Source organism: Lineus longissimus, chromosome 17, assembly GCF_910592395.1.
Source record: "Lineus longissimus chromosome 17, tnLinLong1.2, whole genome shotgun sequence".
NCBI classification, from domain to species: domain Eukaryota; kingdom Metazoa; phylum Nemertea; class Pilidiophora; order Heteronemertea; family Lineidae; genus Lineus; species Lineus longissimus.
In genome coordinates this window covers 535,806-552,949 of record NC_088324.1, presented here as the reverse complement: position 1 = coordinate 552,949, position 17,144 = coordinate 535,806, and the positions used below count along the sequence as shown (strand labels likewise).

The following is a 17,144-nucleotide window of genomic DNA, read 5'->3' as shown; positions in this document are numbered from 1 at the left end:
TCTCTCCTGCAGATGTACTATACATTTAGGGACCATCTCAAAATACAAGTGAAGCCAAAAGTACTAGTTTTTAGTGTCTCAGTGGATGTCCTCTCCCCTTCAAAAGACTAAATGCGGGGGTCTTTTTTGCTGCAAAATTTTGTATGGTGAAGCTGCAAGTTCACCACGAAACTAAATTTTGGCCTTTATATCGTTGACCTCCTTGTCTCCAAACTAAAAAATTTAGTTTTATTGGCCTTGCGTTATTTTGAAATGGTTCCTTAGGCGATGTCAATACTGAATAAGGTAGATTATGATAATATTGCGATGCTAATTATTAATTTGGAATCACTTTTTCAATTATTTCACCGATAAAAAATTTGCACTTCTGTAAAGTGATAGAATTACCTGATGGCAGCACTTATGCTCTAATGGGAAATGGCTATACTGTAACTGTGATGCTATCTGCGAATTGGTGTTACCACATATGGCATTGAACAGTAGTAAATATGGTTTGTAACGTCATTACTCCAATTATAGCGCCTATGAGTTTTTGCGATTGAAACTTTTGTTGCGTGACTTACGAAAATATAGGGCTTGTGAAAATTGTGAGGTGTACAGTAATGGGTACCAATATTACAGATAACACTGAAGTATACTATTTTTTGTGATCAATGAAGACAAATCAAATGTCATGATATAATGTGGCAGTGGATAAATTAATGCAACAGGTGGAGTTTTGCAATGTTCAGCCCTTTACCAAAAAACACAGAATATGCAGGAATGTTTCGGTGTCTTTTTTGTGGGACACCACGTACATAAATTCACAAAGACGCCTTATAATGGACAATTAGAGCATTTTGTGAAGTTGACTACAGCAAGTAAAAGTTTGGCAATGAAATATATTTGTACTACAAGAGTTTATGGCGATGACCTTAATTGGAACATTATAGTATCTTTGTTCACATCTGAAGTCACTAACAACCACTGCACCCGACAACAATGAAGTTGTTCTTCAGTGTTGGTTATGCTTGAGAGTGAACACTGCTTTTCTCTTGATACCGTTGATGGAAATTATGCATGATATACCAAGTATATGTATCTTCAAATAACAGCCACTGGGACCATGTTGGTAATTACTTTCGTTTTGCCTGCCCTGTAAAGGTGTTGGGGTAGACGGAATAGTGCTGGAATGATTTCGTCTTCGTTTTGAGGTATGTTGTTGATGAAGGGTTGTAAGATATGGGCAGGGCACACATACGTCAGTGTGGTAGTGTCCTCTTTGCGGAGCCTTAAGCGGGCCCAGTTGTTGTACTGAATAGTTTCTGAGAGCTGCGTTAGACCGCAGTTTGAGTTAGTGCATTTGAAAAATGAGTCTGCGGGGTGAGGGGCATTTATGCTCTTTTTGCACGCATCACAGTACGCCTTAATGAAGACCTCTGCACCAACAATTTTGGCGATGAAAGACTCATCTGGTGGTGGCAGAACAACATCTTCGAGATCTTCAATTTGTGTTATGACTGTGTGTTTTGTAGAGCTCAGCCTTCCTCCCTGAAAAGGCGACACTGATGCTTGCTTTATCTCATAGGATTTGTTTGGTTCTAGTGTGTCCATGAAATCTTCCCATAGGGTGATGATTGAATGAGCTGTGTTATCAGAAATTGTGCATTCTTGCAGAGATGTTCGAGCTCTCTTTGCAGTGTTCCTCTCTTCGGGTAGTTTTACGTTTATGACTTTAACATTTACATTCACCTGCTGATACTGCTTAAAAGAGCCTAGGTCAATGAGTTTTATTTCTGGAATTGCACTATGTGCAGGCTTTGTGTATGGGAACTGCACATTTGTATCAACCATGGAAGTGCGTTCCCCCACCTTGATATCATTTTTGTCATGGTCAAATTTACTTGGACTTTTGACAAAATGCTGAAATTTCACAGGGCTCTTGGAGGATGCTTTCTCGAGGAAAGTTTCTCGCTTTTTAGGCGAGAAGCACACTTCTCTGTCATATTTAGTGTCGCTGATTTGCAATTCTGCATTAAAGTATTGTGTGCCCTTTTCATCCTTGCCTTTCATGATTTCGCTGACATCATGCAGATATCCTGTTATTGTCGTTTCCTTCGCAGTGTGGGTAAAGCTTGATGAATGGGACATTGCTACAAGAAGAAATTATGAAGTTGTGATAACATTGGAGCAATTGCAGGATCAAGCTTTATCTGTCATAATTAGTGGGATTTTCAGTGGTAAGAGGAAGGTTTAACAGTAGCGTATGGTAATGCCTGCATGATCAGAAACGATGTTGTGGAATGCCTCTGTGTGATGTTGTTTGTTTAACAACTCGTGGGTAAGAATATGGTCTAACTGAGCATGAATTCTTGTGCAGGACCGCAGGGCAATGGTAAAAGAATTTTTTTACAAATATTAGTGAATCGCTGCAGTTGGTTATCAATGTTAATGTCAAAGTTAAGGTCGCCCATAACTATTGATTGGCCTGAACACTGTTGGAGGAGATTTTCAATGCCAGAGTTTGCATATGTGGGATGAATGTAAGCAAAGGTCACAGGAGTGCCATTAAGTTATATTTGCAGGAGTTGTGATTTGGTGTCAGCAAAGTTTACCTGTTTACTGATGTTTATATCTATGTGTTTGCTATTGGAAATGTAGAGAATGAGACCAAGAGTTTCGCTAGCAAAATCTAGTCTTGATAATAGGTGGAAGTTAGGTATCGCCAGGGCTTCATCTGGAATTGCTGAGGAAAGTTTGGTTTCGGCAAAGCAGAGGACATCACAGTTTTGAACGTTAAGGTCATATTGCAAGTCTATGTTGTGTTCACCGTGCAGAAATCCATTGATATTGAGGTACATTATTTTTATTTCCTGCTGAATCATTCCCTTTAAATTAGTGAAATGAGGCTGATGAAGGTATGTTTTGCATAAAGAATGTGTCCTCGTTGAGGCTAGGTCTTCCAATTCGTCTTGGACATTTGCATCTGCTGTGATCATTAGAGAACTATTGAATGACTTGAGGTAAACGTCAGTAAATTTTCTTGCCCGTATAATGGCAACATAGAAGCTTCCTGCTGGTGCTCTGCTTTGACGGTTTGATGAGTCCCTTTGGAAGTCGATAATTACTTCTTTAAGTGTTAAACCCTGGGCTTTGTGACTTGTTATTGCATATGCTAATACCAGAGGTAATTGCCGTCGTTTTATTTTAATACTATTTTGAGGATTGTCCGAAAGTTTGAAAGTGGTATTTGCTTTTAAAATGAGCTCTGCCCCAGGAATGTCAGGTGGTGTGTACTTTGTTCTAGCAACATTCGCTGTACGCACGCCTATGTTGGATGGGAACTTTACCCACACAATGACATTTTGTTCATCTACATGCACTACGTAAACTCTCACACCATTTGTTAGGCCGTCTTGTTTATTCAAATTGATTGTAAGCATGACAGGGCATTGTTCTTTCAAATTTAGAACAGAGGGCAAATGGCCTGTTTTGCTATAGGATAGTGATAAGACTTTGTTTCTGTCATAGCTGTTGGCATTAAAAACTTTGTCCTCTGCAATAAAAGTTGTTGGTGGGGTGTGTAGAAGATGTTGCAGTTTGTGTTCATTAATTTGCTGACGGCGAATGTTGTCAAGGACAATGATTGCAATGTCACCAGTCATGTATAGAGCATTGTTATTTTCATTGGGACAATTTTGGATACGTTCTTTTAAATGTTTGACATCACCATTGGTTGGGGCCTCATGGCCCTGTCCAATTCTGTCTCATTAATGGGAAAATGCAGGGTCTTCCAAAGAGCGCATTTTTTTATCTAATTGGTGGGCTCGGAAGTATACCTTCCATTTGTTGACTGCAGTAAACTGGATACCATTGGGGCGTGTAAATTGTTTAAAAATCCAACGATCTCGAACAGGTGGTAATTGCTGGAAATCTCCAGTGCATTATTACAGACAAACCTCCAAATGGATCTTTCTTCTTGCCTATAATATCCTCCAAGCGAGTGTGTATTTTATGTAGTTTATTGGCCCCGCACATGGAGATTTCATCAATGCAGAGTAAACGTACATTCTCATACTTGAATGCAAGGGTCGCATTGTTTGAAAATATTGATGTTTGGTGCACGTCGTCTACATTCCAATGGCACTTTCAATGGTTACACCATCAACTAGACGTGCTGCAGTTGCTGTAGGTGACATTGTTAAAACAGTGTCTTTGTTTAGGTTATCACCAGAATTCATTAACTGATATTTGGCCAGTTTTACCAGCAGTGTGAGAAGGTAGGTTTTGCCTACCCCAGCTCTCCCTGCAATGTACAAATGAAACGGCTTCTCTTTGAGTTTGGGATCTTTTAGGCGTTGTACAATATCATCAAATATCACACGTTGTTGTAAGTTCAGGTTTCGCGTGAGTTTACAAATAGACAACCTGTCAGGTAATTTTGATGAACTACTGTCCTTGGGGTTGTTTGCCAACGAGATGAAGTGGTTGATATCCTCGTTTGAGGTTTTATCAGGGGGCTCTAGTTCTGTATCAGAATCATTGCCTTCCTCGTCATCTGAAGCATTTTCAACGAGTTCACCATTGTAATCCTCCATGGCTGTCATTATATTGACCAAAATGTCACGATTTGGCTCAAACTGCTGACGCATAGCTTCTATCAATTGAAAGTTCTTTTCAAATAACTGGGATAGAGGTTGATGTGGATGACTGTGAATTTGTTCGTTTTCATTCGTGAAGGGGTGAAACAGTAGCAACAGGCCACGTTTAATTTCATTGTCTTCCTTTTTATTCAGATAATATCTGATTACTATAGGCTTTGTACGTTTAGATATAAAACCCATGTTGTTCTTCAATGGAAAGCGAGGATTTATATTTTTGGGTTCATCAGTTTCAGCATTGTCTAAAATATTGTCATCAAGATTTGCAGCACCACTGCAAGGAAAAATGTTATGATCTCTTGCAAATTCTGCTGAACATATTTGTGAGAGATTGTCTGGTCGGTTACTGTAATAGTCAATGATATTGTTGTGGAAAGGGTTGTTACCTTCCTCTAAGCTGTCTATGTTTGGACGTAACAAGCCATCACGGTGAGATGGTTTGTTTACATTGATGAATCGATGAGTTCTTGTGCTGTAGCACATGGGAAGGCCTAGCATACGATAAATTGCCTCGGGCCTGGACACCTCACGACTATTGTCAATGGCTCGGCCGAACATTTTCATTTTGTTGTCTGGGGTTTGACCATACTTTGCACTTTCTACCTCAATTTGTTTGAGCAGGCGTGACAATCCACTTTCACCCTTTGTGAGATAACCTAATATATAGGCTACACATGCATATTCGTCAATGATGAAGGACAAGTCCATGTTGGCACCATGGATGTCAAGAATGTTTCTATTGTAATTATTTGTGAAGACGTCTTGACAGTCTCGTTCAAGGAATACTTCAGAACCGCTGCCTTTGCTTGCAACTGATGTGCTTATTGCATTGATGTAATCATCATCTGTCATGTTTAGAGCAGTCAGGTATTCGTCAAAGGTGTAATTGGCGAACCTTGTGAAATTGACAGTAGTGTTGTTGCAGTTGGCCTCATATGTTTGTCGAAGTATGAATTTTCGTATACGCTTGTAGTTGTTGCGCCATTGTTGGTAAATATCTGTGGGAACGGTGTTCACATCAGGAGCATCAATGATAGTAGTTTGGCGCATTGGAAATTTAGGAAAATTAAAGCGACAACCATGGACAGTTAGTTTTGGTGCATTATTTTGATCTGCATCGCATGCATGGCCTTCTGACGGTTGTATCGTAACCTTCTTTGAACACTTCTTTCGACATGTAAAAGTATGATTATGGGTCTGGAAAAATTTCACTGAAGAATACAAGGGATCATTTGCATTTGGAAGGACTCCAGATATCATTGAGTCTATCAGTTTTTAGCTCACCTCTTAGCAGAGGTGAGCTTATCCCATACCGTGGCGTCCGTCGTCCGTCGTCGTCGTCGTCGTCGTCGTCGTCCGTCGTCCGTTAGCAGGGCACGTTTCGTAACTGTTAGAGCTATTGACTTGAAACTTGGTACACATGTACCCTTATGTCATGACACCTTGGAGACCAAGTTTCGGTCCGATTCGTTTCATGGTTTGGCCACCAGGGGGCCAAACGTTAAAAGTGAAAATATGCAATATCTCCCTTAATAGTAGTCGGGAAATTTTGAAAAAAATATGGTAGGTACTTCTAGCAAAGGTGCATCATATATCCTCCGGGTTTTTGATTTGACCTCCTTTTCAAGGTCACAGAGGTCAAATGGTGTAAATTGGCCGTTAGGATGTAACGATGGCACGTTTATAAACTGCAATGACTATTGATACCAAATTTGGTACACATTTACCCCTTAGTCAGGTGATCTCAGGGATCGAAGTTTGGTCCAATATGATTCACCACTTGACCACCAGGGGCAAAATCCAAAAACCTTAAAAATGTGATTATTCCTTAACTTCTTGCCCGATTGCCACCAATTTGATATCATGGGTACATCTAACCACCATACAGTATATGTCACACAGGTTTTTAATTTGACCTTCTTGTCAAGGTCACAGAGGTCAAATGGCGTAAATTGGCCGTCAGGCCGTAACTATGGCACGTTTCTTAACTGCAATGACTATTGATCACAAATTAAGTACACATGTACCCCTTGGTCAGGTGATCTCAGGTACCGAAGTTTGGTGCGATCTGATTTGCCGTTTGGCCTCCAGGGAGGGGGCCAAATCCTAAATTCTTCAAAATGCCATTATTCCTAGTAATGACTTGCCCGATTGGCACCAATTTTATATCATAGGTACATCTAATTCTAACAACCATTCAATGTGTAACCCGGGTCTTCTTTGATTTGACCTACTTTTCAAGGTCACAGGGGTCGAATGTTATGTAAATTGGCCATTTTGGGGAAATTGTAATTGCTTGGACCTACATCAAACCTAACACTACATGACACAATACCATGCTCTTTATCCATCTTTCCTCCACATGAGGTGAGCACAATGGCCCTGGCCATTTCATTTTGATACGCACTGTATTATGGAAATGTTTGATTTCCAGCTCCCAAGAACAGTCCACGATGCCAGCCACACGGCTCCAACTTGCTCCGTTCGATGCAGCAGCATTCGGTTATTTTTTGCTAATCAGATTCCTCCTGTCATTCTGTGAACTGGAGTACATATAAAGTGCAAAAATTACATGGATATCCTAATCATCGCCTCGGCTATAGGAAACAAAGAGGTGGTGGATCTATTGATTAAAGCGGGGGCGAATATAGAATGTAAAGACAATGGCGGGAATACTCCAATCATCATCGCCTCGATTAATGGACACCAAGAGGTGCTGGATTTATTGATTATATCGGGGGCGAATATAGAATGTAAAGACAATGGCGGGAATACTCCAATCATCATCGCCTCGATTAAAGGACACCAAGAGGTGGTGGATCTATTGATTAAAGCGGGGGCGAATATAGAATGTAAAGACAATGGCGGGAATACTCCAATCATCATCGCCTCGATTAAAGGACACCAAGAGGTGGTGGATCTATTGATTAAAGCGGGGGCGAATATAGAATGTAAAGACAATGGCGGGAATACTCCAATCATCATTGCCTCGATTAAAGGACACCAAGAGGTGGTGGATCTATTGATTAAAGCGGGGGCGAATATAGAATGTAAAGACAATGGCGGGAATACTCCAATCATCATTGCCTCGATTAAAGGACACCAAGAGGTGGTGGATCTATTGATTAAAGCGGGGGTGAATATAGATTGTAAAGACAAGAACGGGGATACTCCAATCATCAACGCCTCGATTAAAGGACACCAAGAGGTGGTGGATCTATTGATTAAAGCGGGGGCGAATATAGAATGTAAAAGCATTAGCGGGAATACTTCAATCATCATCGCCTCGATTAAAGGACACCAAGAGGTGGTGGATCTATTGATTAAAGCGGGGGCGAATATAGAATGTAAAGACAAGGACGGGGATACTCCAATCATCAACGCCTCGATTAAAGGACACCAAGAGGTGGTGGATCTATTGATTAAAGCGGGGGCGAATATAGAATGTAAAGACAAGGACGGGGATACTCCAATCATCATCGCCTCGATTAAAGGACACCAAGAGGTGGTGGATCTATTGATTAAAGCGGGGGCGAATATAGAATGTAAAAGCATTAGCGGGAATACACCAATCATCGTTGCCTCGATTAATGGACACCAAGAGGTGGTGGATCTATTGATTAAAGCGGGGGCGAATATAGAATGTAAAGACAATGGCGGGAATACTCCAATCATCATTGCCTCGATTAAAGGACACCAAGAGGTGGTGGATCTATTGATTAAAGTGGGGGCGAATATAGAATGTAAAGACAATGGCGGGAATACTCCAATCATCATTGCCTCGATTAAAGGACACCAACAGGTGGTGGATCTATTGATTAAAGCGGGGGCGAATATAGATCATGCCAACGATGAGGGAAGAACTCCTATAGGGTGTGTATCGATTGAAGGACATCAAGAGGTGGTGGATCTATTGATTAAAGCGGGGGTGAATATAGATTGTAAAGACAATGGCGGGAATACTCCAATCATCATCGCCTCGATTAAAGGACACCAAGAGGTGGTGGATCTATTGATTAAAGCGGGGGCGAATATAGAATGTAAAGACAAGGACGGGGATACTCCAATCATCATTGCCTCGATTAATGGATACAAAGAGGTGGTGGATCTATTGATTAAAGCGGGGGCGAATATAGATCATGCCAACGATGAGGGAAGAACTCCTATAGGGTGTGTATCGATTGAAGGACATCAAGAGGTGGTGGATCTATTGATTAAAGCGGGGGTGAATATAGATTGTAAAGACAAGGACGGGAATACTCCAATCATCATCGCCTCGATTAAAGGACACCAAGAGGTGGTGGATCTATTGATTAAAGCGGGGGCGGATATAGAATGTAAAGACAATGGCGGGAATACTCCAATCATCATCGCCTCGATTAAAGGACACCAAGAGGTGGTGGATCTATTGATTAAAGCGGGGGCGAATATAGAATGTAAAAAAATTAGCGGGAATACTCCAATCATCATCGCCTCGATAAAAGGACACCAAGAGGTGGTGGATCTATTGATTAAAGCGGGGGCGAATATAGAATGTAAAGACAAGGACGGGGATACTCCAATCATCGTCGCCTCGACTGAAGGACATAAGGATGTGGTGGATCTATTAGTTAAAGCGGATGCAATTATTGAAGTCAGTAACTATGAAAACGACACTCCGATAGTTTGCGCAGCTAAATGGGGTAATGTTGAAATTGTTGACGTTTTGTTGAAAGAAGGTGCTTGTTCCAGAAGTTCTAGTTATGGATCGCTATTAAATATTGGTGCAACGTTTGGTCGACGACGGGTCGTTGAAGATCTTTTTAGACGCGGGATGTCATTAGAAATCCGTGACTTGAAAGGAAACACCCCACTTCAAAATGCTATCATAAAGGGTCATCTCTCAGTGGTCCAACTCCTAATAAGGAGTGGAGCAGATACATCCACATCACACCCTTCGTCAGAGAGTATTATGCATTCTGCTGCTTCGTGTGGCCATGCCGATATCGTGAAATACTTGGGAAGCAGTGATGTACGGAAGTTATTGGATTTGCCCAATGCCAGTGGGTGGTCGCCTATTGCCAAGGCAGTTTCAGGTGGTCATTTTCGGACAGTTAGACAACTTCATCAGCTTGGAGCTGACATGAACTGCAGCGTAAATGGAAAAGGACTGCTTCATCTAGCAGCTGAGTCCGGTTGCCTAGATATCTATCAATATCTTATCATCGCTGGGCTTGACTGCAAACGACCCAACATCCATGGATTGAAGGCTTATGAATGCTTCCCCTTTCAATCAAAACTTAATTATCAAGCAAGCAACCGATTAGGACATTCCTGCGAACAAAGTCTCTCTTACGTCATGTCGCGATTAAATGAGCAATATGCTACACCCGCGTATAGATACAAACTTTCAGAACTATCGGGTGTACTGGGACTAGGCAGCGTGAATATTATCGAGGGTGGTGTTTCAGAAACTATCATGGGGTTTGTAAGGGAGAAGGAGGTTGTTAAGGGTTCAGAGTTATGCGGAAGTTCGGCTGAGGGCACGAAGGTTCAGCTGCCTGATGAAATGGACTTCCTTAGATTGGTATCTCCATATCATCTCTCTCGAAACGAAATGGTTGATAAATTACATGGATATAAGTATATAAAAACTAGAACAATTAAGAGCAGGTTTTTATCAAGTAAAGCACTCCATGAGGGTGAAAGCCAAAACCTAGAATCTAGCGCAAAAGCCCAAGAGTCTAAAAAAAGCGGAGAAATCCTTTTGCAGGCAGTTGCTGGAGGAGGCTGTGCCAGTGTTCCTGTGACTATCAGATGGCCCGATGATAAACCTTCAAAACGCATTGTCTCAGAGCATATAGTAACAACCTTACCTGTAAATGATTGGCCCGATGATTGGCAAGAGGATTGGTCCGATTCTGCACTACAGAAAGGAGAATCTGAAAGTGAGGTAACGGCGGACGTTTGTGTTTATCAACGGACCGGATACATCTTATCTCACGCTGATGCTAGAAGAGGATTGGCCAGTGTTCCTGTGACTATCAGAAGGCTTGAAAATATATCATCCAGTCTCCTTATCTCTTTGGATATAGTACCGATATTTCATGTTGATGATTGGCCAGACGATGCTATCAAGAAGACCTGGAAGATGGACGAGGACACCTTGAGGAAGAGTGGGTATAGGCTGGTCCTCAAACCGCCACACAAGGACAGTGAGTACGGACGGTCGCTACCCGAGGAAGACAGAGAAAGAATGTTGCGGATCTCCTTCTCTCATCTAGAACCTGCCACAATCGCACCTTTGGATCCAAGAATCAAAGACGCATACATCACAGCAAAGTGTCTGAGGTCACCTATGGCATGTGGCGTTGTGATTAAAGACACGAACGGCGTCATACATTTCGTCAGTCACTTCCTTACGAGCTACCTCCTGAAGACAGTCTTCCTTCATAACATAGACGACTTCCTTGAGACAAACAGGAGCCTGCCAGAGATGGTCTACATCATCTACAGCCAACTTGAGGATTACCTCGGCAAGGGCAACCTACCGTTCTACTGGCAGCCCAGCGTCAATCTGCTGGAAGGCTTGAAACTCAACATAGCCAAGTCTCATCAAGTCGCCAAGCTGATGAAGGCAATCGTTGGTAGGATGTCCCGCCTGGAGCGTGGTGATGAGAACCATGGTGACGACGCGAGGGAAGATGGGCCAGGCATTGAAGCCGCTGATGACGAGCCTGACATAGGTTGTTACATCGTCAAATTAGAATAGCGAGCAAGGTAACTCTCTTGGTCAATCCCAATGAAGACAATTAGCTTTAAAATTAATAATTCACTCATCTTCGCGTACATTGTATATTCCGAGATGTCGGATATCAGAAAAGAGAATTTTCTGATGATAGATCATCTAGAATTCATTATAATTTATAATATAAACTTGTTGATGACCTCAAATTATGTTCAAGACATGCTTCGTCCATGCTTGATATCATAGTTTCGTTTGTGAGTTCCATTGCGTAAATAACGCTGATTACAGCAAGTCCTTTTTAGTATGTTAATACCATACTAAATTACAGCACAGCCGGTAGAAATAATTCTTTCATTGTCTTTGATTACAGTGACCAATTCCCCTCTTGGTTCAAAAATGCATATATACACTTTGTTTGAATGAACTATCTAACTACAATATCTCTCGTATTGGCCTACAATCCACCGAATAGATTCTTGGAGGGCTGGGCAATGATTTGTAGTGCCTGACTTAATTAAATCAAATACTGTCATGGTCTTTTGGGCTTGCTTTCTTTTGTCTATCCCTCCAGCATGCAAGGTGATGGCGTCACGTGAAACCACTTCATACACAATAAATAGTGTTGAGTAATCGCTTTCAGAAGTACAATGTGCCTGATATTAATAAGTTTATTTCCAGTAATCTTCACCCCGATGAACACTTTGTATGCGAGACGGATGCTCCGGTGTAACCACATCTATGGTTATTCCCTGGCCTCACCCGGCCCCGCCAGTTCAAACCACGAGAGTGCATGTGTGCGAGTTGGGCCGACGCGACAGGCGCAGCGGTCGGAGAGAGTCTCTGGCAGGGTATCTCGGACTTTGGTTCGACATCGAAAGCCTCAAGTGCGTCAGGACCTTCAAAGCCAAGTGGTAGGGAATTCGTTCTTGAAATGACACCGGGCTCAAAATAGCTGCTATGTTGACTTTGAGAGAGAGAATGGTGAGGGATCGTGTGGTGTACAAAGGAAAACAAGCACAACCGTAACATTTTAGAAAACTTCTGAAATTATTCAGACCCCCTCCACCTCTTACACCTCCCGTTATTCAGAGATGAAATTGCAAAACTGTAGACTTTCCGAGGTTGGGGACACATCACGGAGATGATATACCAAATGTTCACCAGTTCTGAAAAAAAAGTATCAGAACTTTCAGATTTTGGTAAAAAATGCAACCCTGTCTTATTTAAGATGATTTCTGAAGTTTTACAATCTATTTTCTACTTTTAACTATGAAATTGATACAAAGGCGACACATTGGCATTGTTCATCTCGATTGAGTTGAATGTTGGATGGCATCCAACGACAATGCGCATATTATCAACATGGGGCTTGGCTTACATATCCAGACACTCTCAGATCGGTATTATGACACAGGAAGTTGGATGTTGCACTCAATTCCTTACATAGTACTTATGAGTTACTTACACCCTTTGATATGCTGACTGCATGGGTGAACAAAGGTATGGACTGGTATATCTTGTATTGACATGTTAACTTGTATCGATATTGTAATTGCATGAGGTAGGGTAGCTACCTTATAACCTTAATATCCTTATGTATTGAATTGTATAAATTGTATTGTCATGTATTTACATGTATAAACTTGTATCGACTTATATTGTATTATGTTCGGTGTAACTTTTTATAATTATATGTGTCACAATATTATATGGTAGAAGTCAGAAGGCCTAGAGATTGCAAGCTGTTTGAAGCCAGTCTATTACTATCATAACGTTGTATTGCAAGAGAGTCACATTCATTATTTCCTATATTTTGTGAGTAACATTTAAGAGTGTGAAGCCTGGTAGGCCCTGTCACAAGTTCTAAATGATCAAGTGATTACGGTTTTATATACGCTTGTAATGACTCTCATTACAGAATGACTGCAAACTTGTGGATGGATATAGATTGAATACTCGTTAAGGTGAAACTATAGTGCCTCCATGTTGCCAGTCAACAAGAAGTCATCCAAAATATCCACAAACTGGTAAAAGTGTTACTCGGAAAACATAATAGTTTGCGTTGCGTCCGAACAACATGTTATATGACAAAGACAAGCAAGTGCTTTTACTTCAATTTTATGCAGAAAGCTTTGTGTACATGTACAGTACATATAGCGCTTTAGATAAAATCACCCGCCAGTCTCTTTCATATGAGCCATTATCTTGTCCTATTTGTTGGTGTTTGAATCCGGTGTTCCTAATACATTAACATAATAAAGAGTGACTATATAGTTTCACCTTAAGGGTTGACAATAGGTACCGCCATTTTGTCGAGTCCTCCAAATCCTAAAGCCTTTAGAGCTCTTTCAAAACATAGTGAAAGCTCATTTCAAGGGCTGGAGTCTGTTTATTGCTTTCCAGAGAACAGCCTCCAGGGTTTTAAATGAGCATTCACTACATTTTGAAGGTGTTCTAAGCGCTTTTTGATTGCAATTTCTAGCCAAAATGGCGGTACCTATAGTCAACCCTTAATCTTAGTGCACCTTCAGCTTTCCAACAATTGTTTGGGTGTCTTTTTAGACTTCAAACTATTTTGAGTTTCTCTCTAACGTTGTTTAAGCCAACTCGCTGGTCTTAATGACTGATCATAAAATTCAGTTTTATTTAAGCTACATGTGTGTATCTTTTCCCAATATATGTACCGTTTAGATATTCGCTGCAGTGGCGATTTTTACGTGACCATAATGAGACCGTAGAAGGTTATTCTAACGTGAATTATTTTGGCCGATACGCGAATTTGTTATGAAAGATAATTATTTAATGAAGGTTGAAAAGATTTTATGGCGGTAAAGGCTGGGTAATGACTGGTAATGTAGTGAGTGGGTTAACGTGACAAAACAACTGCGACTTGATCACTCATTGCAACCATTCCAGCGAAGTGTCCTTGCGAACCATATGAAAGTTATTGTAAACATTTTCAGTGAGATTTTGATTTTTGAAGGCCCAGGTGTCCTTGGTCGAAGTTGCTCAATGCAAATCTCCTTTGATTCAGAGTTTCCTAATGAGAATTTCATCATGGCATGTGTAAAAATAGGGAGTCGCTGTGAATGGTTGATTTTGGGTTGTAAACAATGGTTTTTGTGCCAAACAGGTGGGTTTTGGGTGGAAAGATTTGTTAGGATACAAATCCGGTGTTTTAAAAACTTGAAAGTGGCAAGAGTGGTTTTATTAAAGTGGTTTGGTGTTATTAGATTTACCTTAGTAAAATTTCAGTTCGAGATAAGACCACCATTGAATATTCATAGGTTGCAGTATTCAGACCTATCAACGAGAAGCTTTTCCGATTATCTTTAAAAATCCGCGGTCAACGACCACTTTAATTTCCACAAGTTTGTCGCCAGACTGTCCGAAATATCATATCCACATCTAAGATTCAATTCTTCCCGCAGTAATTGGTGCGACGTGGGCAAACTTTGGCAAATGAACTGATGAAAGTCTTTAACAAATCAATGGTGGTTTTGCCTCGTTGGACGAACGAGTCCTTCAGTTCTCACCCCCTATTCTAGTAGGCGCTGTCTACCCGTCTCAACACTTGCGACAGGCGAGACTTAAAAAAAGAAAGTCCTGGCTTTACTGTGTGTTTCTGAACCGGAGTCCGTTGCGATTATATTTTATAGTCCGGCTAATTCAAGGCATTATATGTGTACATGTAATCATGTGCAATTTCGCAAATCATTTTGATTACAGTTCGGTAATGCACAGATAGGGGGAGATATTGCTTGTAAATGGAATGTTCATAAAATTCGTGTCCGTCTTCAAGCAATAAGACTCGAAATATGGTTAGACACTTTATGTCATTCGGTACAGATTCATCCTAACCGGTGTAGAAGTAGAAAATGTCCGAGGGAAAAACCATCCACCCTATTGTATTTTGTCAGATTATGACATTATGGTTCTTTCGGTGACATTACCGTCGATAGGTCAGAGATTAAAGAGCATAATAGAATCCATGCTCCCCCGGAAATTCTATCCTGGGACATTTCAAACTTCTACACCGGACTCATTGAAAACACTCACATTTCCATATGAGGGCGGGGGGGGGGGTCGTCTCAGATGTTTCTATCTCTTTGATACTCTCTGTAGTCAATGTGAGCCTTAGAGGCAGCACGTACTTGGATATCACTATGTATGTTTATTGTTGCTTTTGCACCGTTTAGTTTAGTTATCATGCTGTTTGTATTCTTAACATGAGGGACAGGATTTGCAACACTTACGAAGTGTACTAAGTATGTAACCATTATGATAGATGTATTTTATCGACGACTGTCTTTGATGAGTTCGCTGAGTCCATGTACTACTAAGTGTGAAAGCCTATTTACAAGTGTCCCGTAAATGGATTCGCCCAGGACTTGATGATACTACGTACAGACCTTCGTACCTCGTACTATGTTGCTTATAAAGATTGCGAAACCTCCCTATTATTTCAATAATTAGATTATAGCCTGAGGCAAGAAAATGACAAACATTGTTATCCGAGTTCGATATATATGTATAGCTATTATAGTAATTAACAGAGACTGGAGGGCACCGTAACTGTGGACGAAGCCTTTAAATGAACATGGACGAGACGCTCTTCTCTCGAAGTAAGGACTGGACAAGTGAGGCAAGGATGCCCGTTTTGGAAATTGCACCGACCCCCCCCCCCCCCCCCGAAACGACTCGATTCGAATATGCAGCAGATACCACGGCGTAGCTAATTCAATTTTATTGTGGACCTCGTCCTTTTTATGAGACCTATCGGTTGTCGTTGGCTGTAACCGAGGACGATTCCAAGGTTGTGACAATGTCGTCATGTCCCGGGCAATGCCCGTGTCGTATATCTAAGAGTTTGTTTAGCACTTCTCTACAGTTCTATAGAACCTGCTAGCGCAGAGCTAGCGAATATTCCGACCACATCAGAATCACCTTTCCCGTGACACTTGGATGGGCGATAAAAATAACATAACGAAATTTGAGTCAGTTCGGATGCAACCAGCTGTCCCGGTACGAGTGTGCGCCTGAGAAAGCGTCTTACCGTTCCTTGGCCCATCCCTACATTGCTTAATATCAGAAAACACTCACTGTTCGGGAAAAAAATCTTGTCATGCGTAGAGGCCGTACAAAATACAACAACATGAGTACCTTTGTTGTTTTGTTTTATCGTATTAGCCAAGACAGGGCCAGATTCCCTGCCAGAGCGAAATGTCCGTCTCTTCCTGTTGTGATTGTCATCAAGTGCACCTTTCCAGGCCAGGCGGTTTTTCAAAACCCAAAAAGCCTGATGAGACAGGAGGGGTTAATCAGAGTCGGCCATCCTCATATAGTAGGCCTTTGAAAGGTTTCTGAAATTGATTGAATAATATATCATAGGGAGGATACAAATGCCCGCTGTGCGAGGATGGAGTCGAGACATTTCGCGAGAGTCAGGATGAGCTGCGATTGAAGGTTAGAGCATCTACAGGCAATCTTCAATCTTGCCTGCCGTGACTTTAAAGCGTCAAATAAAAAAGTTAGCAAGTCACATTTGCGAATAAAAAAGTGTTTGGTGGTGTTTTTTAAACGTGAGTTCCTAGCTATTCCATTTTGATGGAAGGGCTTGCATACATAACTAAGGAAATTAGCTGATGGCCTAAATGAAAGATGTATACATGTTTATCCCAGCGGCAGGTCAACTTTGTGACATTCTTCGATATAGAATGGGAGTTGATATTGATGCCTGTCAAATGTATGCGAGGCCATAATGTAAGCTTAGTATA

At 41.2% G+C, this 17,144-nt stretch overlaps 1 protein-coding gene across 1 annotated transcript in view; it reads left to right on the top strand.

Annotated features, from left to right (window-relative positions):
- Positions 1–15,866, top strand: part of LOC135501903 (serine/threonine-protein phosphatase 6 regulatory ankyrin repeat subunit B-like) — a 29,594-nt gene extending 13,728 nt beyond the window's left edge. Inside the window, exons 3-4 of the mRNA XM_064794328.1 lie at positions 7,075–11,399; positions 12,046–15,866. Coding sequence (XP_064650398.1) covers positions 7,213–11,391 — 4,179 coding nt within the window. The 5' untranslated portion in view covers positions 7,075–7,212 and the 3' untranslated portion in view covers positions 11,392–11,399; positions 12,046–15,866. The remainder of the gene's footprint in view (positions 1–7,074; positions 11,400–12,045) is intronic.
- Positions 15,867–17,144: the final 1,278 nt, after the last annotated feature.